Consider the following 24,391-nt stretch of genomic DNA (forward strand, 5'->3'; position numbering starts at 1 on the left):
CGTCCGCCCATGGCATCTACCGTCTGGAGCGGGGAAGTGGCCTGAGACCTCAGAACCCGGGCGGCAAGAGGGAGAGCTGCCGGGGCCCTCCCTAGCCCCCCGGAGATGACACAGGTGACTTGGTGTCAAAAGGGGTTTGGGGGGCTGGAGTGATAGCACAGCGGGTAGGGCGTTTGCCGACCTGGGTTCAAATCCCAGCATCCCATATGGTCCCCTGAGCACCGCCAGGAGTAATTCCTGAGTGCAGAGCCAGGAGTGACCCCTGTGCATCGCCGGGTGTGACCCAAAAAGCAAAAAAAAAAAAAAAAAAAAGGGGGGGGGTTAGGAAGAAAGCTCTGATTCAAAAAAATCTCCCCTGCCCCTGTGTATCTGAGAACTCCGTAAGATGGCCGGTCTAGTTAGCTATGCTCAAATGACGAAAAAAGTTGACCTATGAAAACAGGTCTCTGGGGGCTGGAGCAGTAGCACAGCGGGTAGGGCATTTGCCTTGCACGTGGCCGACCCGGGTTCGATTCCCAGAATCCCATATGGTCCCCTGAGTACCGCCAGGGGTAATTCCTGAGTGCAGAGCCAGGAATAACCCTTGTGCATCGCCAGGTGTGACCCAAAAAGCAAAAAAATAAAAAAGAAAGAAAGAAAAAAAGGAAAACAGGTCTCTGGTTTTGGTTTGTTTTCATCTACTACTATCTTCGGTTTTTGTTTTGTTTTGTTGTTGTTTTATTGCATCACCATGAGATACTCAGTTACAAAGTTATTCACGATGGAGTTTCCGTCATCCAATGTTCTAACACCTGTCCCTTCACCAATGCACATTTCCCACCACCAATGTTCCCAGTTTCCCTTCTGACCACCCACTTGCTGGCTCTATGGCAGACACTTTTCTTCTTTCTCTCTGTCATTCAACAGATTTCTTATAAGAATGAATGATTCTTCACAGTGGCTGCTGGCAGAAATACCTCTGGACTTAATTACTAAAATACCAGAATTCCAAAACGGCATCATATGCTCTTCATTATCAGCAATAGAAAACAAATGATCTAATGATGCCTTTTCAGCAGGTCTGATTGTTGGGGGATTTGTTCGAGCGGGCACCAGTAACATCTCTCATTGAGAGACTTACTGTTACTGTTTTTGGCATATCCAATATGCACAGGTAGCTTGCCAGGCTCTGCCCTGCGGGCTCGATACTCTCGGTAGCTTGCCGGGCTCTCCGAGAGGGGCGGAGGAGTCGAACACGGGTCGGCCGAGTAAAAGGCAAACACCCAACCACTGTGCTATCCCTCCAGCCCTTGTTGGGGGAAAATTCCAAATAATAATAGTGGGTTTTCTGTCGATAATTGAATGTAATCAAAGTAAAGAGAGAGTAAAGGGGGGGGAAATCAAATGATTCTTAATGTACATGTATGTTCAATCTTGATGATAAATGGGATTTCTTCTTTTAAGGATTTGCATGCAATTTATTCATGTAAATTTTCCATATAACTTAGAATTTATGAGATATAGATGACATTCCAGGGATGTATATGATTTTAGAATTGTTTAAAGAAAAAGTTGTATTTGGTGGTCTCTCAACACCAAATCTGCTGGCTCTCTTCAAACAGGGAGAATAGCTATTATATTATCTTTATTTTATCTATTTATTTATTTATTGCTTTTTGGGTCACATCTGGTGGTGCTCGGGGGACCATATGGAGTGCTGGGGATCAAATCTGGGTCGGCTGCTTGCAAGGCAAATGCCCTACCCATGTACAGAGACAGAAGTAACCCCTGAGCACTACTGGGTGTGACCCCCTCCAATGAAAAATTACCTATTATTGATATTGAGGCTGGAGCAATAGTACCAGCAGGTAGGGCACTTGCTTTGCACACAGCTGATCTGTGTTTAATCTCCGGCATCCCCTATGGGCCTCCAGCTACCGCTAGGAGTGATTCCTCAGTGCAGAGCCAGGAGTAACCCCGGAATATCACTGAGTGTGCCTCTCCCCCCCAAAAAAACCCACAAAAATTAACTATTGTCAATTTCATATTTGTAAAACTGAGATTATCATATCTTTATCAGGAAATCAATTCTTGCCACATCTTTTTCTTGTTAAATGTGGTTTAATTTTCTGGTTTTCCTCAACTTGTTTTGTTTTGGGGCCATACCTGGCTATGCTCAGGTAACACTCCTGGTGGGGCTTGGGGAACCATCTGAGGTGCTGGGGAATTGAACCTGGGTCAGCTGCATGAAAAGAAATGCCTTATCCACTATGCTCTCTCTCTCTGGCCCCTCAGCTTCTACTCTTTTGCAGGGAGATTTTTGGGCCACACCCAGTTTTACTCCTAGCTCTGTACTCCGGGATCATTTCTGGTGGGTTCAGGGGACCATATGGGGTACAAGGGATCGAAAGCAAGTCAGTTGCATGCAAGGCAAGCGCCCTACCACCTGCACTACCACTTTGACCCTCAGCTACTTTTAAATATATATTTTTAAGTGACCCTTAGAGAATTTACTTAGACTATGCCAGCTGGAGAGGAAATCAGAATCTGAAGCTTCCCTAGACCAGAGCACTGTTAAAGCTATTAAAATAGTCTTGATGTTTGAAAGGAGAGGATAGAGCCCCTTGGGAACCATAGGAACCATACACTAGTTAGACACCCTTCTTTTGTCTTTCTGTTTGGGGGCCACACCAGGCAGTACTTGAGGTATATTCCTGGCTCTGTGCTCCTGAGTGACCCATGGCAGTGCTCAGGGGACCGTAGGTGATGCCGTGGACTTGAACCAGGGTCAGCTAGATGCAAGGCAAGTGCCATAACCTATGTAGTATCTCCCCAGAGCACACCAAATACCCTTCCTACAGAAATATGCACACATGAAAATGTTCCATATAATTTCAGGGTGTCCACAGACATCTCTGGTATGACTGCCGTGACTTTCAGGGAGTGCCTAGTGATCCCCGACCCTCGATCCAAACATTCCATCAGGGGTTAAATTGGCAGAGGCCCTTCCTGGAATTATAGCCTCTATCAACAGGTGGCATTGCTTGGCTTGGCAGGAAGCCCCAGCTGGGGTTCAGGATGCTCAAGCCTGACTCCTGGCCCTCAAGGTGCTCCTGTATCGCAGCTGTTGGCCAGGTTGGGTGGTTCTGGGCTGAGCAAGGCAGGAAGAGGTTAGAGCTTATCTGGAATCTAACTCTGTCGAGTTGGCCTGAGGGGGTCTCCCTTTCTGAGTCAAAGTGCACATAAAGAAATTCAGTCCCGGAATTGGTGGATGCAGAGGATCATAAAGATCGAGCAGTGGTCATCTTAACCACAACCCTCTGGGAACCCTCTGTCCAAGTCTGTCTGAAGGGTTCCCTGTTTCTGCCGTTTCCCCAAGGGTGTGACCCGGACATAACGGGTGGGGTCAGTTAGCAGCCAGGCACCTTTCCCTGGACCCCACGGTTCTCCTTGTTTTCATAACCTCAAAGCCTCTCTTTGAATAGGCTATTCATGACCATTCATTTAGGTGTCTCAGAGAGTCTCCTCTCCTAGGGGCTACCCGGGTGGGAGCTTGGGGCTTTGAGCTCCAAACTGCATCTACCTCCAGGAAGCAGGAGACTGGTCAGGGTAGGAGGCGGGCACACCGGGAGCCCGCCTTCGCACCCCGCCCCGTTCTCCCAGGGACCGTCTCGTGACCACGCCCCCAAGAGAAGGGCCCGCCTCCGAGCCCCGCCCCGCCTTCTTAGGACCGCCCTCTTCTCCCCGCGAGCCCCCACCTAGGCCCCGCCTCCAACCTAGGATTCGCCTCTCAGGCCCGCCCCACGCGCCCAGGATTCGCCTCCTAAGCCCGCCCCTCTCCCGCTGGGACCGCCCCAGACCACACCCTCTACGGGAATACCCGCCTTTACCACACCCCCTGAGAGTCGTAGGCCCGCCCCCAATCCCGCCCCGCTCTCCTAGTCACGCCCCACACAGGAAGGGCCGCCTTGACCACGCCCCCCGAGAGTCGTAGGACCGCCTCCACCCCGCCCCCAACCGTAGGCCCCGCCCCGGGCCCGCCCCGCGCAGGAAGGCCCGCCCCGCCTGGCTGCCGAGAGCGCGGCCGCGGGGCCTGGGGCGCGCCGCTTCCTCCGCGGTCCCGGCTCCCGGCCGCTGCGCAGTCGTCGTTCCCGCCGCCTGTCGCATCCCGACGGGCTTCTCCGCGCCGCACGTGGGCGCGCCGGTAAGCCGCGGGTGGGGGGCCGCGGCGTCACGTCCCGCGGGCCCGCGACCGGCCCGGCCCGGCGCGGCCCGGCGCGGCCCGGCGGCGTCCCCCGCCCAGTGCCGCGGGTCAGCGCGGGTTGCGGGCGGCGCCCGCGGGGCGGCCGGGGCGCAGGTGGCTCCGGGGAGCGCGGCCCGGGCCCACGGCGCGCGCTGCTGCAGTGCGGGGGCGACGCCGGCGCGGGGGCCGGGTGGAGAAGGCGGCAGCGCGGGGCCCGGGGACCCGACGCCCAGGGAGGGGCTCCCGCCCCCGCCCCTCCCCGGCCCCCCCCCCTCCCGGCGCGGAGAAAGTGCCGCCACGCCCTCGCGGGGTCCCGGCGGCGCCGCGCGTCCTGCAGGTGGAGGTCAGGTGGGTCGCGGCCCGCCCGCGTCTCGCCTCGCAGGTGGCCGGGAAGGTGCGCCCGCCTTTGTTTGCTCCATCGCTGCTGGCCGGGCCGGGCCCTCCGAGGGGACCAGGGGCTGTTGGCCGTCTCGGAAGACCCCCGCAGTCTCCCGTCCGGCCCCCAGGAGAAGGGATAGGTCGCGGGGCGTGCGCTCTGCCCGCCGGCCCGCCCGCCCCGGTGCCTTGCAGTGTCCCCGGCCGCGGCTCCTGGGACGCAGCCACCGCCCGCAGGTGTTTTCCTGTCCCGGGACTGTTGCCCCACACTTGCCCAAACCTTATCGGATGTTTTTCTTTATTTCTGGCAAGGTGATAAAAGGCCCTTCCTCCCCCCACCCCCAGCCTCCTCCCTCTTAGGGTCTTAGACGCCCCGCCCCATTGCAATTTATTTTGTTTTGCTTTTTGGACCACGCCCGGCGCTCAGGGCTTACTCCCTTACTCCTGGCGGGCTTGGGACCCTTTAGGAGCACAGGATCCAACCCAGGTGAGCGAGCGTCCTGCTCGCTGAACTAGGACTCCGCCCCCTCCCCGCAATGCAATTTAAGCAGCACCTTCAGAACAGGTGCCCTAGAGATGGTTCAGCTGGAGCTTAGCTGAGCGCTGGTGCGCAGGGCCGCCCGGGTGCGTTCCTGGCCGCAGTTCTTGCTCCCATGCTCACAGCATTTTTCACTCTGCTGTCACCGCAGCCCATTCAGATGTTTCTTAGTGTCTGACATAGGTGCAGTTGCCTCCTGTCCCTGATTTACCCGTTGATTCCCCGCTCCCCCCACCCCCCATACTTGGTTTTCGAAGAAATTCAGAACGGGAAAAGGTAAAGCTTAGGGCTTCCTGGCTATGGTTCGGTTGTACGATCTAAGGTGGCTGCTGTTTTGTGCATCTGTTTGGTGGCAGAACTCTGCTTCCCTGCTTCACCGGGTCTGTCACACTTGATGGGAATCACGTTCACTGTCGGGAGAGGGAGGGGGAGAGCTGTTGACTGGGGAGCTGTCCATTCAGCCTCAGCATCTGATCAGCTTCTGCTGGAAGCTGGGTGGTTTTTGTCCTGGGGCCCCACCTGGCTTGCTCAGGGCTTGCTCCTGGCTCTGCACTCAGGAATCACTCCTGGCAGTGCTTGGAGGACCCTGTGGGGTGCCGGGGATTGAATCTGGGTTGGCTGTGTGCAAAGCAAGTGCCCTCCCCGCTATGCTATCTCTCCAGTCCCTGGAATCCTGATTATTGTGCCAGGGGCTTGCTCTGGGACCTGCAGGGAGTTTTCTGGAAGGGCCTTTCCCAATATCCTCATCTTGTGGCCGATATAACACTCCCTTTGGTGGGACTCTGCACCTGGGGTGAGAGAAATCCGTGCATACGTGGTGAGTTTCCCAGGCCTGCCTCGAAGGCTTGGCTTAGTGGCAAGTGTCAGATGCCCCATTTTTGAAATGGTGGTTGGCATTGGCTTGAACTACTGTTGCCAAACGTGGCCCCAGTGTTGCTAGCGACAGGGAGGGCACTGTCCTCGTGGAGCCAGCCAGGGTACCCAGTGCCCCCAGGACCTGACCTGTCGCGGTCTGCAGTGAGCTAGGTGCCACTTTGCCACATCCTCCTAGAGACGCCTCCTCACGCCCTGGCACTCCTCCTCGTGAGCTGACTAACCCCAGGGGTGCTGGGGACGCCTCTGTGAGGTTCCCTCCGTCCACTCCTCTGGCCAGTGCTCTCTCACCATCACTTCAGCCTGCCCCCTGGCCCCCTGCGACCCAGGTTACATTTAAACCATGTGTTGAGGTGTGTCCTCTCTCTCTGGGCCCAGACTGGAAGGGCAAATGTCGTCTTGGCTTGGGGTTTGGTTTGGCCTCACCCAGCTGTGCTTCGGGCTCACTCCTCCGTCCGTGCTCAGGGACCCTCTGAGGTGTAGGGAGTTGAACCTGGGTCAGCCCCGGGCCTGGCACGCCCTTTTCCTGCTGTCTCTCTGGCGGGCCCCCCAGATCCCTGTCTTGTTCCAGCCCCCTGCCCCATGCGCAGACTCTACAACCCTGGCGCTCTGAAAGCCCCCAGCTCTGACTTCCTGCTCCGCCCTGGCCCACCCCCTATCTTTGCCAGCATCAACTGTTTGGCTAGGCGAACTGCAGGTGAGGGAGAAAAACTGCCACCTCTCTTGACTCTTCTTTGCATATTTTTAAAAGTGTGAGGTGTGTTTCAAGGAGTAGGCCAGAGTAGTGGTACAGAGTGGAGGGGGGGTGTTGTGCGGGGTGGGGCAGAGCAGCTGCAAAGGCCCTGCGGTAGGACAAAGCAGCCCTAGGAGCAGCATCACTGAGCAAGAGGGGCGGACTCCAAACGCGGTGGTGCTGTGCTGTGTTCAGAGACTTCTCGGGGCTCCGCGTGGAAATCTGAGTGGGGCAGGAGCTGGGGGCCCGGGTAGGGCCCTTGGGTGTTGGAGGGGGTGCCTCATGCGCTGGGGTGGTGTGCAGGTAAAGCAAGAGTCACATGATAGTCCCCAGGGTCAGAGGTGGAGGAGGAGGAGGCCTGAGTGGTCATCTGGGGTTACACACTTGCCTTGGTGCTGTCGCCTGGGGTTCAGCCCTCTGAGCCCTGCTAGGAGTGACCGTTGCCCTGAGCACGGCTGGTGGAGCTCCCGAGCCAAACCCAGGGACAGGAAACGGCGAGAAAGCAGGTCCGTGGGCAAGGTCACTGCTTCGCTTCCAGAAGGCTTTGCAGGCTGCTCGTTTCCCTGCACCACTGAAGGGCGTGCTGGAAAGACCACAGTCCCGAGACCGTCCCCGACCCGTGGCTGTGCCCACTCGCAGCAGGGGCCCGTCCTCTCCCCAAGGTGCCCTGTTCCTGTGCCCCACCCGGACAGCCCTTCCTCTCGGCGGAGGGGTGTTTGGGGGGCCATGAGCCTCGGCCCCAGCCTGCTGGCCTGGCCTGCCCAGGAGCCTGTCCTTGCTCCTCGCACCCCGGCCGCGTTTTCCAGGCATGGGCCAGGCCCACACTTGTTGAGTGGACAGGCCAGTGTCCACTTTGGGGGGCTCCAAGTTCCAGATGCTCCTGTCGCCTCGGGCCCCGGAGCAGAGGAGATGCATGCCAGAGGTGCCCGGGGTGGGGGGCGGGTGGCCCTGCAGCGTGTCCACGGGGGGCCAGGACAGAGAGAGGAGGGAGAATGGACAGGCCATGCCTGGCCCTTGGTGAGGGGGAGACGGGGAAGGGGAAGGAGCAGTAGGAGCACAGGTGGGGACACCAGGGGAGGAGCAGCCATGGCGGTGGCCGTGAGCTGAGCTGAGGTCCAGCAGAGGTGAGGTCACGGAAAGTGAGACCTGGTGTTGGTCTGCATCCAGCTGGCCCCGGGAGGGGGTGGGAAAGTGGGGGGAGAGGCCCAGGAGTCCCACAGCGCCCCCTGTGGTCAGAGGCGGCGGAGGGTCAGGCTTCCAGAATGTCCTGTCTCTGCTGTGGACAGCTCGGCCTCCCTCTGATCCCGAGACTGCAGCTTGGCTGAGCATTTCCGCCTGGGCTCCCACCACCCCTGTCCCCACGGCTCTGCGCTTCTCCCCTGCTTCCCGGCCTGACCGTGGGCTCGGGCTTGGCTAGGGCTCAAGTCGGGGTGCCGGGAGGGGACTGTGGGTGGGTGCCCGCAGGGCTGACTTTGCCCACGTGGCCGCTCACGTGAGATACTCCGGGCTTGTGGAGGGAGGGGGTGTGGGGGGCTTCCAGCTGTGGCCTCTCACCTCCACCATCAAGTCTCTGTTCTGGGCGGAGGGAAGGACACGGAAAGGGGCGGACGGGCCTCTGTGCAGCTTAAATAGATGCTAATCAGGAAGGCTAAGGAAGGGGGCCCACATTGGACCCCCAGAGCATCACGTTTGAGAAAATCTTGAAGCTTGGACCTTGGGGGCCAGTCCGAGCCCCGTGTGGAGCCCCTTCCCCGTGCTCGCCGGGCGCGTTTCAGAGCGGCAGCGTTGCCGCTAGACGGGTGGGTGCTCTCCAGAGAGTTTTCCTTTTTTAATGAATGAAATCCTTCGTTCTCCTTATATTCCTTCATCTAACTGCATTTATGTCATGGTCACTAGATCGAGCCAGGGCCCGGGACACTGAGGGGCAATGGTCGGCGCCCTCAGAGGCGACCGGGGCCGCGCACCGCCCTCGTGCTCTTGGGGCGTTGTTGGGTTTTTGTCTCCTTGGGGTTGAAGAGAGAAGGGGGCATTTGCAGCCCGTCAGGCCGAGTCCTGCACACAGGAGACCCTGGGGATGGCTGCACCCCCCTGACTCCCTGCCAGGTGAAGGGCCCTGGAGTTGGGGTGCATCTGGCTCCGTCTCAGGCTTGGCCAGCCTCGCAGGGCTCCCTCTGTAACCCCGTGTGAACAGGACTGAACATCCCGTGAGAAGGGCAGGAGGGGGCTCCAGCAGTGCTCATACCCCCTGAGTCCCGGCCAGGACAAGAGAACCCCAGACAGGCCAGGGGGTCAGCTGCGACTACGTAACAGGGCAGGCCCGAAGGGGGTTCTGCCATTGCGGCCGTGCCCCACCTCTCACCAGACATTCTTTTTTTTTTTTTCTTTTTTGGGTCACACCTGGGGTTCCTCCTGGCTCAGGAATTACTCCTGGCGGTGCTCGGGGGACCATATGGGATGCTGGGAATCGAACCCGGGTGGGCCACATACAAGGCAAACGCCCTCCCCGCTATGTTACCACTCCAGCCCCACACCAGACATTCTTGTAGTTTGTTTGGGGCTGGGGACCAGCTGGGGGGGGGGCTCCCACAGAGCAAAGCGCATGCTCTGCCTTCTAAACTGTCTTCCCAGCACCCTTGTTTGTTTTTTAAATTTTCCCACCGGATTTTCTTTCAGGCATTATCCAAACCGCCCTCCTAGTGAGAGGAGGCAGATTGCTAAATAGATAAATAGATATTACAGGCCAAGGGCACAAACACCTGCTTCCCCTCTGCAGATTAAAGTGCCCTTGGGGGCAGCAGGGGATAGTCCAGCAGGCAGGCTGCTTCTTGGACTGACTGGGTTTGACCCAGGTCCCCTGAGCCCCGCGGGGAGTGATCCCTGAGTGCAGAGACAGGAGTAAGCCTAGAGCTTTTGGGTGTGAACCAAAACAAACAAAACAGACCTTCAGATAAAGTAGAGACAGGAATTCCCCGGCCCCTGCTCAGCTCTCTGTAAATACTTCAGGGTCTCCTCTGAAAGGCTTCTGAGAACATTTAGGAATTTCCCATTTGGGATCCCTTTTGGCCAGGAAGCTTTGATGTCACCCCGGGTATGTGATGAAGTATACGGGGCCGGAGGGGTTGCCTGAGGTTAAGGTGCTTGCCTTACAGGCAGAGGGCCCTGGTTTAATCCCTGGCGCCCTGTATGGTCCCCCGAGCCTGGTCGGCAGTGATCCGGACACTGAGCTAAGAGTAAGCCCTGAGCACCACCAGGGGTGCCCCCCCAGACAAAACCCAGAGGGCCCAGAGAGACAGGGCAGCGGCTTAGGTGCTTGCCTTGCACGTGGCTGACCTGGGTTTGAGCCCCGGCATCCCATACGGTTCCCCAAGCCCCGCCAGGAGTGACTCCTGAGTGCGGAGCCAGGAGTCACCAGGAGTGGACCCCGCCTCCGAAAATCCATTAAAAAATCAAAGTCTTACTGATAAATCATAAAGGAATTTGCCCCCATTCGGTTCTGCAACCCCGGGTGGGCTCACAGCCCCTAGCTGAAGCAGCTGGGTTCAGGAAAACGTAAGGGGAAGGCCCCCCGAGCCCTCCGTCATGGGACATGAGACAGCCCGGCGATGGGGCCAGGGGCCGAACTGGGGGTCGGGTGGGGGCGGGCGCTGACCCGAGCTGCTTCCCTTTCAGAGGATGTGAGATGGAGCCCGAGGAGCAGGAGCTGCTGAGCGACTACAGGTACAGGAGCTACTCGGCGGGCATCGAGAAGGCACTCCGCAACTTCGAGTCCTCGAGCGAGTGGGCCGACCTCATCTCGTCCCTGGGCAAGCTGAACAAGGTGCGGGGCCGGGCCTGGGGAGGGAGGGACCCCCAGGCCCCACGGCCCACCCAGTTGTGCATGTGCCCCTCCCCTGGCTCGTGTCTTGGGGCTGCCAGTGAGCGCCTGGACAGGCACGGCCCAGAGTGATGCTCTTTCCGTGGTGCTCAGCCCTCAGCAGACACCATCGTTACCCGGCTGGGCGGCTGCTCAACAAAGGGCGGGCATGGCCCCCGTGGGCCCCCGAGTCTCTGCCGAGGATACGTCCCGCTTCTGTTGCTCATGAGCACAGTTTCGGCCGTTTGGCGCTGGCTGGCGACTTCTAGAAGAACTTCCAGATGAGCAACTAGGCCCAGGGATTGTGTGTGTGGGTGGACGTGCTCGGGTGGAGCAGGGGAAGGGGGTCCCGGGAGACCCAGGCCCTCAGGAGGAGGTGACACGAGCTCCTCCAGCTCAGGGCTTCCACTCAAGGCTGCTTTTCACCCAGGACGCTCGGACACGGCCCCGGGTGTGTAATGTAGATGCGGAGAGAGAGCAAGCATTGATAAGACATTGTGCACTGTTTTAAAATCCCAATTTTGCATGCACCACCCCCAGTTTTAAAAAGCGAGGTTCATCACGCTTTACTAGGTGAGGTCCGCCAATGGTCGGGGGTGGGTGGCTGACTGGGTGAGGTCACCGTGTTCCGGGGTGAGTGACTGGGTGAGGTCACCGTGGTTCGGGATGGGTGATTGGGTGAGGTCACCGTGGTCCGGGGTGGGTGACTGAGCGAGGCCACCGTGGTTCGCAGTGGTCCACGATGAGTTCCTACTGGAGGTGGATGTTTCACTGGTTGAGCTCCTGACTCCCCTGATCTCAAAACGGTATGGTCTGGGGAGGTGGCAGGGGAAGTTTTCACAGTTTTTGATGGTTTTTTAAAACTCATCTAGGAGCTGGAGCGATAGCACAGCACTAGGGCATTTGCCTTGCACACGGCCGACCTGGGTTCGATTCCCAGCATCCCATATGGTCCCCTGAGCACCGCCAAGAGTTAATTCCTGAGTGTATGAGCCAGGAGTAACCCCTGTGCATTGTTGGGTGTGACCCAAAAAGCCAAAAAAAAAAAAAAGTAAAAACTCATCTAACACCCAAGCCCACTGTCTAACTGTGGGTTACAGGTTACACAGTCAAAAGGATCTTGGTGCATTCTTGGGGGCTCACGACACCCACAATGTAGCACTAGAACTACATTTTCAGTACCCTCTGCTCCCCTGCCACACCCCTGGAAACCAGAAATCCGCTTTCCTTGTACATGGGTATTTTCTGTGAACAGAACCGAGTGTTGTGTGACCTTCCCTGTTGGGCTCAGTTCACACAGCTTGTTCTGGGGTTCTCCTGAGTTGCAGCCTGTGTGGGTACCTCATTCCCATTTACATTCTGACTATGCTCAGGCCATGGGACGGGCCACGCCGTGTTCACCCACTCATCAGCGGACAGCCATTTGGCCATTTGAATTGCCCTGCTATGGAAAGGTGTGCATGGGTTCCTGCTTAAACACCTGACTTCACTTGTGTGGGTCTGTACCCGCAGGGGCATCCCTGCGCCATATGGTGCTTATATCCCTAGCTTAGAAGATCTTCTATGCCATTCTATTATTATTTTTTTCTTTTTGGGTCACACCCAGTGATGCACAGGGGTTACTCCTGGCTCTGCACTCAGGAGTCACTCCTGGTGGTGCTCAGGGGACCATATGGGATGCTGGGAATTGAACCTGGATCGGCCGTGTACAAGGCAAATGCCCTCCCCACTGTGCTATCGCTCCAGCCCCTCCTATGCTGTTCTAAAGGACTCTTCTCTGCCTTTCTGTCCGCCACCAGCAGCCACGTGGGCCCCGATGCCTGGCTTCAGACCCTGCTTTGCCGTGGGTCTTGCTGACAGTGTCTCAGGGTTTCTCTCAGCCATCCTTGTGGCTGTCAGGCAGTTTCTTGTGGATTCTGTTTGCATTTCCTTGAGACTGATGTTTACTGTGTCTCTTCATGGGTCTGTTGGCCATTTTTTTTAAAAAAAATTTTCTAATTTTTATTTTATCACCATGTGGAAAGTTACAAAGTTCTCAGGTTTATGTCTCAGTTATACAATATTCAAACACCATCCCTTAGCACTGGTGAAGGGATGGGTATTCGAGCATTGTATAACTGAGATTTAAACCTGAAAACTTTGTAACTTTGTAACTTTCCACAATAAAAAAAAAATCCAAAAAAAAAAAAAAAAAAAACACCATCCCTTCACCAGTGCCCATATTCCACCACCAAAATCCCCAGTATACCCCTGCCCCTGCCCCCCACCCCCAACTGTATAACTGATGAATTTCACTTCATTTTCTCTTTACCTTGATTATGTTCCATATTTCAACACAAAACTCACTATTGTTGTTGGAGTTTCCCCCCAAGAAAGACAACCCTACTAAGGAAGCATTTGATAATTAGTTTTCCATTAAAAGATTGCATGCGGCCACGCGGTTCGGATGTGTCCCAGTCTCACATCCCAGAGCTGTTTTAGTTGCTGCTCAGTGTCGCCAGGGCTCCATCTGGAGAAGGTGTGGTGGCTGCACCTCCTCCGTCTGGATCCCCGGTGTTGCTGGCCCGGTTTTGGGTCCAGAGCATTCTCCGGCTTCGTTGCTCACCAGAACGCCCGGCTTCTTCTCTGTTGAATGTGGCAAGATGGCGCTGAGGGTGGCCTGTTGGCCATTTTTGTTTCTTCCTCTTTGGGCCACCCCCAGCTTACGCCTGGCCCTGCACTCAGGTGGCCAGTTCCGAGAACCATATGGGGTGCCGGGGCTCAAACCCACTCGGCCGTGCAAGGCAAGTGCCCTCCCATTGTGCTGTTGCTCAGCCTCTCGGTGGCTGCTGTCAGGGCTTTGGAGAAGGGCCTGTTCTTGGAATCCTCCGCCGAGTGTCTTTCTGCGGCTGCCGTGTCAGAGCCCTTCCTCTGTTCCGGACACCAGCCCCCTTCGGATGTGTGATGGGTGCGTGCCCCCGTCTTTGTGTTCCGAGACTGCCCCTCGCTGTGGAGAGGGGTGACGTTCTCCTGCCGTCTAACTGCTCTGTTCCTGCCACGCCCCCTTTTGTTGCCTGGCTCTGGGGGTTTATCTCAGCTCCACCGCCAACCCCAAGCCCCGGGACAGTGGCCTCTGACCCCTCCTTAGAGTCGCCTCGCCTGGCTTCTGCTCTTTGATCCGTGAGCTAATTTCTGTGCCCGGTGAGTGTGAGCGATAGGGCTTATCACCCACGGGCCTTGCAGCCGGGCTCACCCCCGTGCCCCTAGCCCCGCCCGTTCAGGAAGTCCTTCTCCCCTTCTCTCCGGGAGTTCCTTTCCTCCTGCTGGGCTGCCCCAGGTGTGCTCTGAAGGTGGCGGCTCTGTTGTAGAGTGCTGGCGTGTGGAAGTGAGATCCCCTCATGCTGTTCCCCTTTTTCTCAGAGCTCCCTTGACATTCAGGTGAATTGGAGGGTCAGTTTCTCAGCTTCTGCCTCACACCCAAGGGAAATGGTGATGGGGTTGCTGGGGGCGGGGGTTGTCACGTGAACACCAGAGTTCTTTCTGGCCTGTGACATCAGGGGTCTGTTTCTGAGGGACATATGCTTTTGAGGCAAGCGTTACCCTAACCTTGTACGTGCGGTTCTCAGCCGTGAGGCCATCTGCCCAGCCAGCTTTGTTTCAGCGTTCCTGGGAAAGGCCTGAACATGTGTGCTTTTGTCTACTTTTTCCATTTTCTTGACTTTTTTTTTGTTTTTGATGTTGGGTCACACTTAGTAGTGCTCAGGGTGACTCCTGGCTCTGGGTTCAGGGATCGCTCCTGGCGGGCTCAGGGGACCATATGGGGTGCCAGGGATCACACCCCGGTAGACGGCATGCGAGGCCACTGTCCTGTCTCTCTGGCCAGTTTTATTTATCCTGTCAGCCTCCCGCCTCTTCCCTGTTGCTGCAGGACAGCGGGACAGCGGTCACGAAGACAGGGCTTGAGGCGTGCGCCTGGGTGCGCCGAGCCCAGACTCAGTTCCCAGCAGCACACGTCCCCTGGGGGCCTCCGGTTATGGGCCCCAGTACCACATCCCTGGACCCCGACACCAAGCCACTGGCCCGTTGGGCAGAGCATCGCTGGAAGTGACCCCGGGGTACCCCTGAGCACAAATCAGGAGGGAAAAAATAGAAAACCGCATTGTCTCGGCCCACCCTGGGTTCCCGAGCCCCGCCAGCAGTGATCCCCGAGACTGTTGGTGGGGCCCCCAAACCAACACACAGACACACACACACCCCCAGCGCTGAGGGGCGCAGCTCCCCAGAGGGGGTAGGGGAGGGGTGGGCCCACCAAGGCTGAGCCTCCTGGGTCACCGCAGACTGGGGCTGCCGTGTGCTGGAGACCTGAACCGGCCTGCCCTTCTCCAGAGCCCCTGGGTGGGGGTGGGGGGCCAGGGAGCCACCTGGTTCCAGACTCAGGGCCCCATGTTGCCGAGTGTGACTCCCCCTACCACAGGTGCTATCCCCCTGCAGCTCCTCGGAAGGGGGAGGGCGGATGAAGAGCAGGGAAGGGGACTGGGGTGCAGACTCGGGGAAGGCTGGTGCTGCGGGGGACAGCAGGAACACTGCGATCCCCCGGGGGGAGGCAGGAGGGGCCCCCCGGCCTCTGGGCCCTGCAGACACGGGCAGGGAAAGGCCTCGGGAGGGGCCTGGGGTGCAGCGCTCTGATAAGGCGCAGCTGCCCAGGCGAGTGGGCAGAGAGGCCATGGGGGGGCGTATAATGACAGTCCGGGGGCGAGGCCTTCCTCCTCCCAGGCACCTCCTGCCTGGTCCCGGGGTTGGGGGGCTGCTGGGGGGCGGGGGGCGGCCACGCCCCACCCCGCCAGCTCCAGTGCCCAGTCAGAGTTGGAGGGTCCCCAGCCTCCGGTCAGCTTCTCGGCCTTTCTTGCTCCTGGGTACCCGGAGTTGGCGAGTGACGACTTCGGGGCAGAGCACCGGCCTGCGAGGGGCCCTGGCGCCCCCCGCCCTGCAGCTGGCGGGGAGCACTCCCTGAGCTTTTAGCCATGGTCTCCTTTCTTGGACTCGCGTACGGCAGCCCAGCGAGGAAGTGAGAGGTGAGCCGGTGGCCGTCAAGGGCGCAGCCAGAGTGGGCTCGGCGGGCGGGCGGGCGGCCTGCCTCACCACCGGGGGGTTCTCCGAGCATGGCGCCCCGGGTCCCCCAGTGCCCTTGGAGACGCGCCCAGACGTTGGCACGAGCATCCAGGGTGGCTCCCCGCGTCCCTCCCAGGGCTCCCCGCGCCGGGTGATTCTGCTGAGCTGTTCTCCGGAACGGCGGGCCGCTCATCAATTATTGATTGTTTTTCGGGAAACTTGAGTGGGCGAGTTGGCATTTAAAAACCCTGCCGAGCAGAGCCACTGGCCCAAGCCTGGTGCCAGCTCCGGTGGGGGAGGGAGGCCGGCGGAAATGAGTAGGCGCCAGGGCATCTCGAAGCCTCCTCCAGGGGCGTTGCCGTGGGCCTTACGTTATCTGTCCCTCATTGCTTTACAGACTTAGATGACCCTGGGCGCAGGCTTCACACCTTGACCTGTGTGTCTGCCTCCCCTCGGCCCTCCCTGCCGCCCCCTCCCCAAAGCAGGCCGCCCTCCTCTCTCCAACCCACTGAACCCACCCTATTCTTGGTGTTTTCTGTTGTGATTTCTTAGTTCGTTGTGGAAGCCTCCCTCTGGGTTTTGCTGAGCGAGGTTTTGTATTCCTTGGCGCGGGGAAGGAGTCGGGCCCCCCGCCTGCGGAGCCTGTGCCCCCTGACCCACACCACTGGCCGCCAAAGCCGCTTCCGACAGTGCTGTGGCCGCATGGCAGCCCCTGTTCATGGGGGGTTTGCTTTGGTTTCTTTGCTGTTTTTCTGCTGCTGCTTTGGACTGTGCTCAGCACTTCCCCCCAGCTTCTGTGCTCAGGGGTCACTCCTGGTGGGCCTGGGGGCCCTGGGCCGGGCCGCATGTAAGGCTGCATGCACGTCCCTGCCGTCCTGTCTCTCAGCCCGGAGCCCGTTGCTCACTGCTCTCTCACTGCCTATCTTCCACCGGGGCCAGGAGGCAGGTCAAGGGCTTGAATAACCCAGGAACTGGCCTCGGGAAGAGTCTGTGAGCCCCCCTGTGCACACACCAGCCGTGTGAGGCCACCGGAGGCCTCTGTGTGTGGGGCCGTCAGTTGGGAGGGCTGGGCTGTGTGTGTGTGCGCGTCTGTGTCTGTGTGATATCCTGGAGCTAAGGGTGTGTGTGTCTGTGTCTGTGTCTGTGTCTGTGTCTGTGTCTGTGTGTCTGTGTGTCTGTGTGTCTGTGTCTGTGTCTGTATCTGTATCTGTATCTGTGTGATTTCCTGGAGCCGAGGGGGTATGTGTGTATGTGTAATACCCAGGAGCTGAGGGTGTGTGTGTGTGAGTCCCTGGAGCCGAGGGTGTGTATGTGTGTGTGAGATTCCCTGGAGCTGAGGGTGTGTATGTGTGTGTATGACTCCCAGGAACTGAGGGTGTATGTGTGTCTGTGTCTGTATCTGTGTGATTCCCTAGAGCTGAAGGGGTGTGTGTGTGTGTGTGTATGTGTGTAATACCCAGGAGCTCTGTGTGTGTGTGTGTGTGTGTGTGTGTGTGTGTGTTTCCCAGGAGCTGAGAATTTGTCATTCCCGGAGCTGCGGGTGTGTGTGGGATTCCCGGAGCTGCAGGGGTGTGGTTGTCCTTTCCCACGGAGGGGATGGTGGTGGCTTTGCTGAGGTAAGAGAGGGTGTTTAGAGAGCAACCAACTGGCCTTGAACTCTAGTCTAGAGTCAAGTGCGTACGTCCCATTTCTTTGTATTGGGGGGTCGGGAGGCTCCAAGCTGTGTGCAGGGGCCCCGGGGCCACCCCTGGCCGGGCCCCGCCAACCCGCTCAGCCATTTCATTGCTCGGGCCTGGGGACGTGAGGCTGCTTGAGCCCCCCAGAGGGGCCGGGATGGAACAGGGGGCCGAGCGCCCGCATGAGCTTGTGTTTCCATAGATTATTTCCTCCCCTTTCCCTTGGTCATGTTGACGGGCCACAAATGCCACTTATTGGGGGATCTGTGGGTCAGCAGAGCCTGTCCCTGAGGAGTCAGCCTCAGTGGGAACCGTGTGGGGAGGGTGCCCTGCCCGGAACCTTCTGGCTCCCCCACCCCAGGCTGCATCTGCTTCCCGGCACTAGAGCTGGGCCTGGCTTTTGTGACACTGGCCTAAACCAAACCAGGCCTGAGCGTATCCTCTCCCTCCCTCCCTCCCTCCCTCCCTCCCTACTCTCTCCCTCCCTCCCTCCCTCCCTCCCTACTCTCTCCTTCCCTCTCCCACTCTCTCCCTCCCTCTCTCCCCTTCTCCTTTCTCTTCCTCTCTCCCTCTCTTCCCCTTCCCTCTCTCCCTCTCTCTCCCTCCCTCCCTCTCTTCCTCCCTCTCTCCCCTTCTCCCTTCTCTTCCTCTCTCCCTCTCTCTGCCTTCCCTCTCTCCCTCTCCCTCTCTCTCCGCCTCCCTCCCCCTCCCTCTCCCCCCATCTCTCTCCTCTCCTCTCCTCCCCCACGTGGCTTTCACTCAGCCAACCTAGCGAGGCTCCCGTGAGTGGTGTGCGTGCTCTGCGTGTCGTGTGCGGTGACCGTGGGTGGCCGAGACAGTACCCCGACATCGCTGTGGCTCTGAACCTGTGCGCAGTGTCTGTTTATTTTTTTTAATCCAGCCGCATTTTCTAATAGGTGCGTTGAATATCTGTTTAAATTCCCGCCACACACGCACACACACACACACACACACACAATCACACACACATACACAGTCTGTTCAGAGTTGGTTGGGATTAGGCAACAGTTGACACAATAGCGGCGACGGGAAATAACACCTTTCCCCCAGCGGCTCACTGAACTGAGCTGCTTTTATTTTTGTTCTGCTTCCGTGGCGCCGCGTCTCTGGCCAGGCTCCCTCCAGGTGCGGAGAGTTTGCCAGGTTGCCCGGAGCGTGCTGCTCCCCACCGCGTCCTGTTTCTGAGTCCAGGCGTCCGTCAGACCTCCCATACCCGCTTGGCACCCTTTGGAGCCGTTTTAAATAGATCCCGGCTCCCGGCCCCCTCCTGCACCACTGACTGGATGGGCGCCACTCACACCCTTGGCGTCACTTCTCCAGAGGCACAAGGGGATGGGGGCTTGGCCACGGAACTTGTGGCCAGAGAGCACTGGGGGGAGAATACCCCAGGGACCCCCCCACCCCCGACCCTCCACTCTGTGTTTCACCTGTCTGCTCGGTGGCGTTGGCCATCGTAGCGACGTGGTTTCTAAGGGTTGTTGGTCCTCCCCCCAGCTGATGTTTGGACACAGCATCAGCCACACCAAATGTGTGTCCCCCCACGCCGCCCGCAGTGGTTTGCGCGTCTCTCTGGAGGAGTGTTAGATGCCAGCGGTGCCCAGGAGGGCCCCGGGAGGCCAGCTGCGGTGACGGGGATCCCGGCATTCTGAGTCACCGGGGTGATGCAGTTCTTTCTCAGCCCCGTGTCTGTGTAGCCCGGGGTTTCTGCCCGGGCGCGAGCTCTCTTCCACGTGGCACCCAGGGCAGAGACTGCCCCATCTTTCTTCACCTGTGGCTTTGGAATCACTCCTGGGGGTGCCTTGGGGACCGCTGTGCAGTGCCACGGCGTGAACGGGGTTTGGCTGAGTGAAAGGCAAGTGCCATATCCCCTGGACTCACTCACTGGCTGAATTTAAGTAATAATGAAGTTACTTGTTTGGATTTGGGGCCATTCTTGGTGTTGTTCAGGGTTTCCTTCTGGCTTGGCTCTCAGGAATCACTCCTGAAGGGCTCAGGGAACCCTAGGGGGTGCCAGGGATCGAACCCGGGTCAGCCGTGTGCAAGGCTGCGTGCTATACAGCCCCGTCTCTCGCCAGCCCTGCTTATTTTTTGTTTGGAGACCACACTTGGTCCTTGGGGCTGTTCCCGGCTCTGTGCTGAGGGGTGCTCCTGGCAGTGCTCAGGGGGCCGCGGTGCAGAAGCCATCTGCATCCTCCCGCTGCCTGTTGAACCATCTCTCCGGTCCCTGGCTGTATTTTTATATTTTGATCTTAGGGCCACACCCAGAGATGCTCAGGGCTCACTCCTGGCTCGTTGCTCAGGAATTATACTGGCAGTGCTCAGGGGACCATATGGGAAGCCAGGGCTCGAACCCAGGTCAGTCCCGTGCAAAGCAGGTGCTCTGTCCACTGTACTGTCGCTCTGACCCCTGGGTTATGTTTTCAGAGGTAGTCTCTGGGGGGCCAGAGAGACCGTGTATGGCCGACCTGTGTTCAGTCCCCAGCACCCTATAGGCCCCCTGAGCCCCGCCAGGAGAATCCCCGAGCACAGAGCCAGGAGTAACCTGTGAGCACCACCAGGTACAGCTCAAGCCTCCTGACCGCCCCCTCTGCCAATACAAGTAACAGCTTTCTGGGGCTGGAGTGATACGCGGCGGGGAGGGCGTTTGCCTTACGCGCAGCTGACCCAGGTTCAGTCCCCGGCATCCCATATAGTCTTCCGAGCACCACCAGGAGTGAATCCTGAGTGCAGAGCCAGGAGTGACCCCTGAGCATCGCCGGGTGTGGCCCGTTCCAAATAAAACTAAACAAAAGTAGTTTTCTGAGCTATAGTCCAGATCCCCGAGTTTTTCTTTTCTTTTCTTTTCTTTTTTTTAATTTTTGTTTAGATTTTGGGTCACACCCAGCGATGCTCAGGGTCACTCCTGGCTCTGCACTCAGGAATCACTCCTGGTGGTGATTGGATATGGGATGCCGGGAATTGAACCCAGGTCAGCTGCGTGCAAGGCAGACGCCCTCCCCACTGTGCTGTCGCTCTGACCCCAAGATCCCCAGGTTTCTTTAGCAGAGACCGGGACGGACTCTGAAGCTCATGCCATCACATGTGCTGTGCGCCCATAGGCACACATGTTCCTGTGTGTGCGCATGCTTGTGTACATGTGTGTACACCATGCATCCTGTTACCCCTGGGGTGGGGAGGGTACCCTGAGCACTGCAGCTCCTTCGGGGCTGGGACCGGCAGGAGAGAAGCTGACACGACATCAGCGTGGCCGGGCGGGCAGCACAGGTGGCAGGCGAGTCCCGGCTGGTTCCGGCTCCAGCCTCCTCCTCACGTTTGCCCCCGGAGGAAGGCTGTGACCTCATTCCAGGATGAGGCCAGCAGAGCCTCCCCGCAGGGCAGGGCAGGGCAGGGCCGGGCAGGGCCGGTCCTGTCTCCATGGCTGCCAAGCCCAGGGCTTCGGAAGGCGCTTCCTTTCCAGGGGGTGCGAGGTGCCCGCTGCGCCCTGCCTCTGGGCCTGGCCTGCAGGGGCACCCCCCTCCCCCCCACCCAGCCACTTCTCACACTGCGTGAGGCCTCTGGAGTGCTCGTGTGCCTCCGTGACAGGCGGCTTGGCGTTTGCTCGGGAAGCAAAGTCAATATTAGCTCCCGCCATAAAGCAGAGTCATGGCGGACCCGGGGGTGTGGCTCTGTGGAGCCGTGTCTGTGTGTCTGTGTGTCTGTGTGTGTTTCTGTGTATGTCTGTGTGTATGTCTATGTGTATGTGTGTATGTGTGTGTGTGTGTGTTGGGGGGAGCGTGGTGTGCTCACACTGTGGTCGCTGTCGCAGAGGTAGCCCTGTCCCAGCCCCGTCATCCTGCGTGCCCGTCGCTGCCCTCAGCTGATGATGCAGCGGTGTGGCCGTCACCAAAGCCGGCAGTACCGGTTCCTGAGAAACCCCAGTCCCACCCTCCCGGCTGCCGCAGGAGGCTGCCAGCTGCTCTGTGCTCCCTGGGCGTCTGCCCCGCCTTCGCCCCGTGTGCAGGGCACTTGCTGGGGCCCCGGAGTTCAGCGTCCAGAAGAGATGACCAGCCTGACGGGACACAGTGTTTGGGCTGGACGACCGTCCCCGGGCAGCAGGGCTGGGCTGGCCCTCCCGGGAACTGGTAGTTTGTTGGTTTTGTGTTTGTCGTCGTTGCTGCTGGGGCGCCACCCTTGGTGGTGACTGGGGGACCCTGTGCCATGCCGGGGATTGAAGTTGGTCCAGCTGCGTGCACGCGAGCGCCCGAACCCGTGTGCTGTAGTGCTCGGCTCCGGCCCCTACTCTGGGAGACGGGGAGCGTTTGCAGTTTGGTGCAGCTGGCCAGGCGCTCGCTAAGCCAGGAAGACCCCCCCCCCCCCCGCCCAGCCCCACACCACACGCACACGCGGCCAAGACCCCAGCCCAATTGCCAGTTTGGAAGAGTTGAAATGTGATGAACTACATAGACACTCTATCATCGTAGTCACTGAATGTGTTTGTTTTGTTTGGGGGCCACACCTGGCGGTCTCAGGGCTACGTCAGACTCCATGGTCACTCCTGGTGGGGCTCAGGGGATCCTGTGGGGAGTCGGGGATGCAGCCTGGGTCAGCCGTGTGCAAGGCAATTGCCCAGCCCGCTGTACGAGTGCTCTGGCCCCCCATCAGAACCATTTTCAAGTTGCTTACCTTGTCTGTGCCCGACCTGGGTTTGATCCTTGGCCCCTCTGGTCCCCAGGCCTCTCCAGAAATGACCCCTGAGTCAGTCAGGAGCAGGCCCTCAGCACCCCCGGGTTTCACCCACAAACCAAAAAGTAAATGAAAAATAAGGCGACTTGCATTGCTTTTGGAGGCCTTGTGTGACTTTTTGAAAATGGTCCGTGGGGTTCTCGCGTGGAACCCCTGTAAGCCGCGTGTGGGTCCGGCGGTGGCCTGCCCTGGGCGTCTGTGAAAGAGGCTTGGATATGCTTGGGCCTTTCATGCCAGGCTCACGATTTGGGGTTCATGGTTCGGCTCTCAGGTCAGTCTTCCGCGTCCTGGAAGCTCATAATTCTGTCTTAATCACCCCTTGAGGGAGGCCCAATCCGTGTCGGGCTGAGCCCGGAGGGACTCTTAGCCGGCCCTTTCTGCTTCCTGCTCAGCGGCGGCTTGGAGAATGGGGCCATTTTTCTCCCCCAGTTCATTTCTCTCCCCGAGATACTCTCCCGCATGGCGGAACTCTCTGTCCATTGTGTCTGCTCACTGTTAGGCTGGATATTTGGCCCGGCCGGTTATTTTTGGATTTCTGGTTTCCGGAAGCCGCGCCAACAGTGAGACTTCCTGGGAATCGGAGCGAACAGGCGGAGAGACAGGGCCGCCCTGGGCCGGCCTGTGCTGGGGGAGCGGTCAGGGCGCTGAGACCAGGGAAGGTTCTGGAGAGAAAGGCAGATGTCTGCCGGCTGACCTCATCGCTGCTAGGTGGAAGGGGGCCCTCGAGGATGTGAATCAGAAAGGCAGGGTCCGCCCTCCAGCAGGGACTTCCTTCTGGCCGAGGCTCCCGTGCTTCCTCCGTGGGCACCAGCCTGGTCGGCCAGAGTTTCACCCCCTGGCACTTGGGAGGGAACCTGGGGTGTTCTGAGCAAAAAGGGAAGAAGTTGCTAATGATGAAGACAGACCCCACTGGGCCGACTTTAGGAAGCAGTCGGCTACACATACACACACACACACACACACACACACACACACACACACATACATGCCTGCACGCACACACATACAGGACACACAGACACTTATGCGTGCACACACGTCACAGGACATGTGCACAGACCTGTGCAGTGACATGTGCACTGTTACATGTGCAGGGGCCACAGAGATAGCACAGTGGGGAGGGTGTTTGCCTTGCACACGACTGACCCGGATTCAATTCCCAACATCCCACATGGTCCCCTGAACATCGCCAGGAGTAATTCCTGAGTGCAAAGCCAGGAGTAACCCCTGTGCATTGCTGGGTGTGACCCAAAAAAGCAAAAAATTAAAAAATGATGCATGTACAGGCACATGTGTGTGGGCGGATACATGTGTACACATATGTTTGCACCTGTGGTGTGCAGAGGCACACACAGACATGTTCATGCATGTGTGTCACAAGACACATTAGGTCTGTGCTGACTCTCGAACCTAAAGAGACACATGTGCACGCAGGCTGTGCAGTCCTGCAGGTGCGCGTACATACAGATGTGGGGTAGGGGGCTTCACACGTGTGCACAGTGGCATGCGCGTGCTGAAGATGCGATGAGGGTGTCTCTGGTGCAGGAAGGGCCGAGGCGTCCCCCCTTGCCCTCTCTGCACTCAGCTCCCCCTGCAGGCATGGGCCCGAGGGAGCAGCTGTGTGAACCCCAGCGCGTGGCCCTGGTCCTTTCTGCAAGGTGCCACGCCCTCCGCTTGCTCAAGTCCAGGAAACGTCACCTGTGTCTCCGGACCCCGGGAGCCTGGGAAACACTTCCCGCCCAGCCCGCCCCCTTCTGAGCCCTTCGCCCAAACTTGCTCTCAGCCCGGGGTCCTGGGCCCAGTGCAGGCTGGATGCTCCCCCGCCAGGGCCCTCGTTTGCTGGGCACGTGCCTGCCTGTCTCTGCTTTCAGCTCTCTGGGGTCTGGACCCACGGGGGGAGGGAGACTGTGGGCTGTACGGTAACTCGGCAGCCACGTCAAACGGTCCAGGACGCTGAGGTTTCTCCATCCCGATGCCCTGACCCCCGCCCCTCCCGGGCCAGGCTGCTTCTCTGTCCAAAGCAGAGACGTCGTGCACCATCCCACCCCCAGGAGAGGTTACCCAGAAACAGCCTGCGGGCTGCGGTGGATCGCTCTCGGGGGCAAGGGGCTCCTGGGCTGGGATGTCGGGAACAAACCCCCCTGCTCGAGCTCTGCAGGGAGCGGCCGAAACGGGAGGAAAGGCTCTGTATCCTCTCCCAAGGCTGCCCTTGGGGCAGTGGTGACGGGGCAGGACCCTCAGGGACACTAGGGAGCAAAGTCTCACAGGCATAGAGTTTGGGGGAGCCAGA

General features: G+C 58.7%; 1 protein-coding gene across 3 annotated transcripts in view; it reads left to right on the forward strand.

The window, feature by feature from the left end:
- Positions 1–4,040: 4,040 nt before the first annotated feature.
- Positions 4,041–24,391, forward strand: part of DOP1B (DOP1 leucine zipper like protein B) — an 83,236-nt gene continuing 62,885 nt past the window's right edge. For all 3 annotated transcript variants that reach the window (XR_008628465.1, XM_055125470.1, XM_055125471.1), the window contains exons 1-2: positions 4,041–4,183; positions 10,411–10,558. Coding sequence is in view for 2 of the 3 variants with exons in the window: in XM_055125470.1 (XP_054981445.1) it covers positions 10,421–10,558 (138 nt within the window). In the remaining variant the exon portion in view is untranslated. The remainder of the gene's footprint in view (positions 4,184–10,410; positions 10,559–24,391) is intronic.

The sequence above is a fragment of the Sorex araneus genome, chromosome 2 (genome assembly GCF_027595985.1).
Source record: "Sorex araneus isolate mSorAra2 chromosome 2, mSorAra2.pri, whole genome shotgun sequence".
NCBI classification, from domain to species: Eukaryota; Metazoa; Chordata; class Mammalia; order Eulipotyphla; family Soricidae; genus Sorex; species Sorex araneus.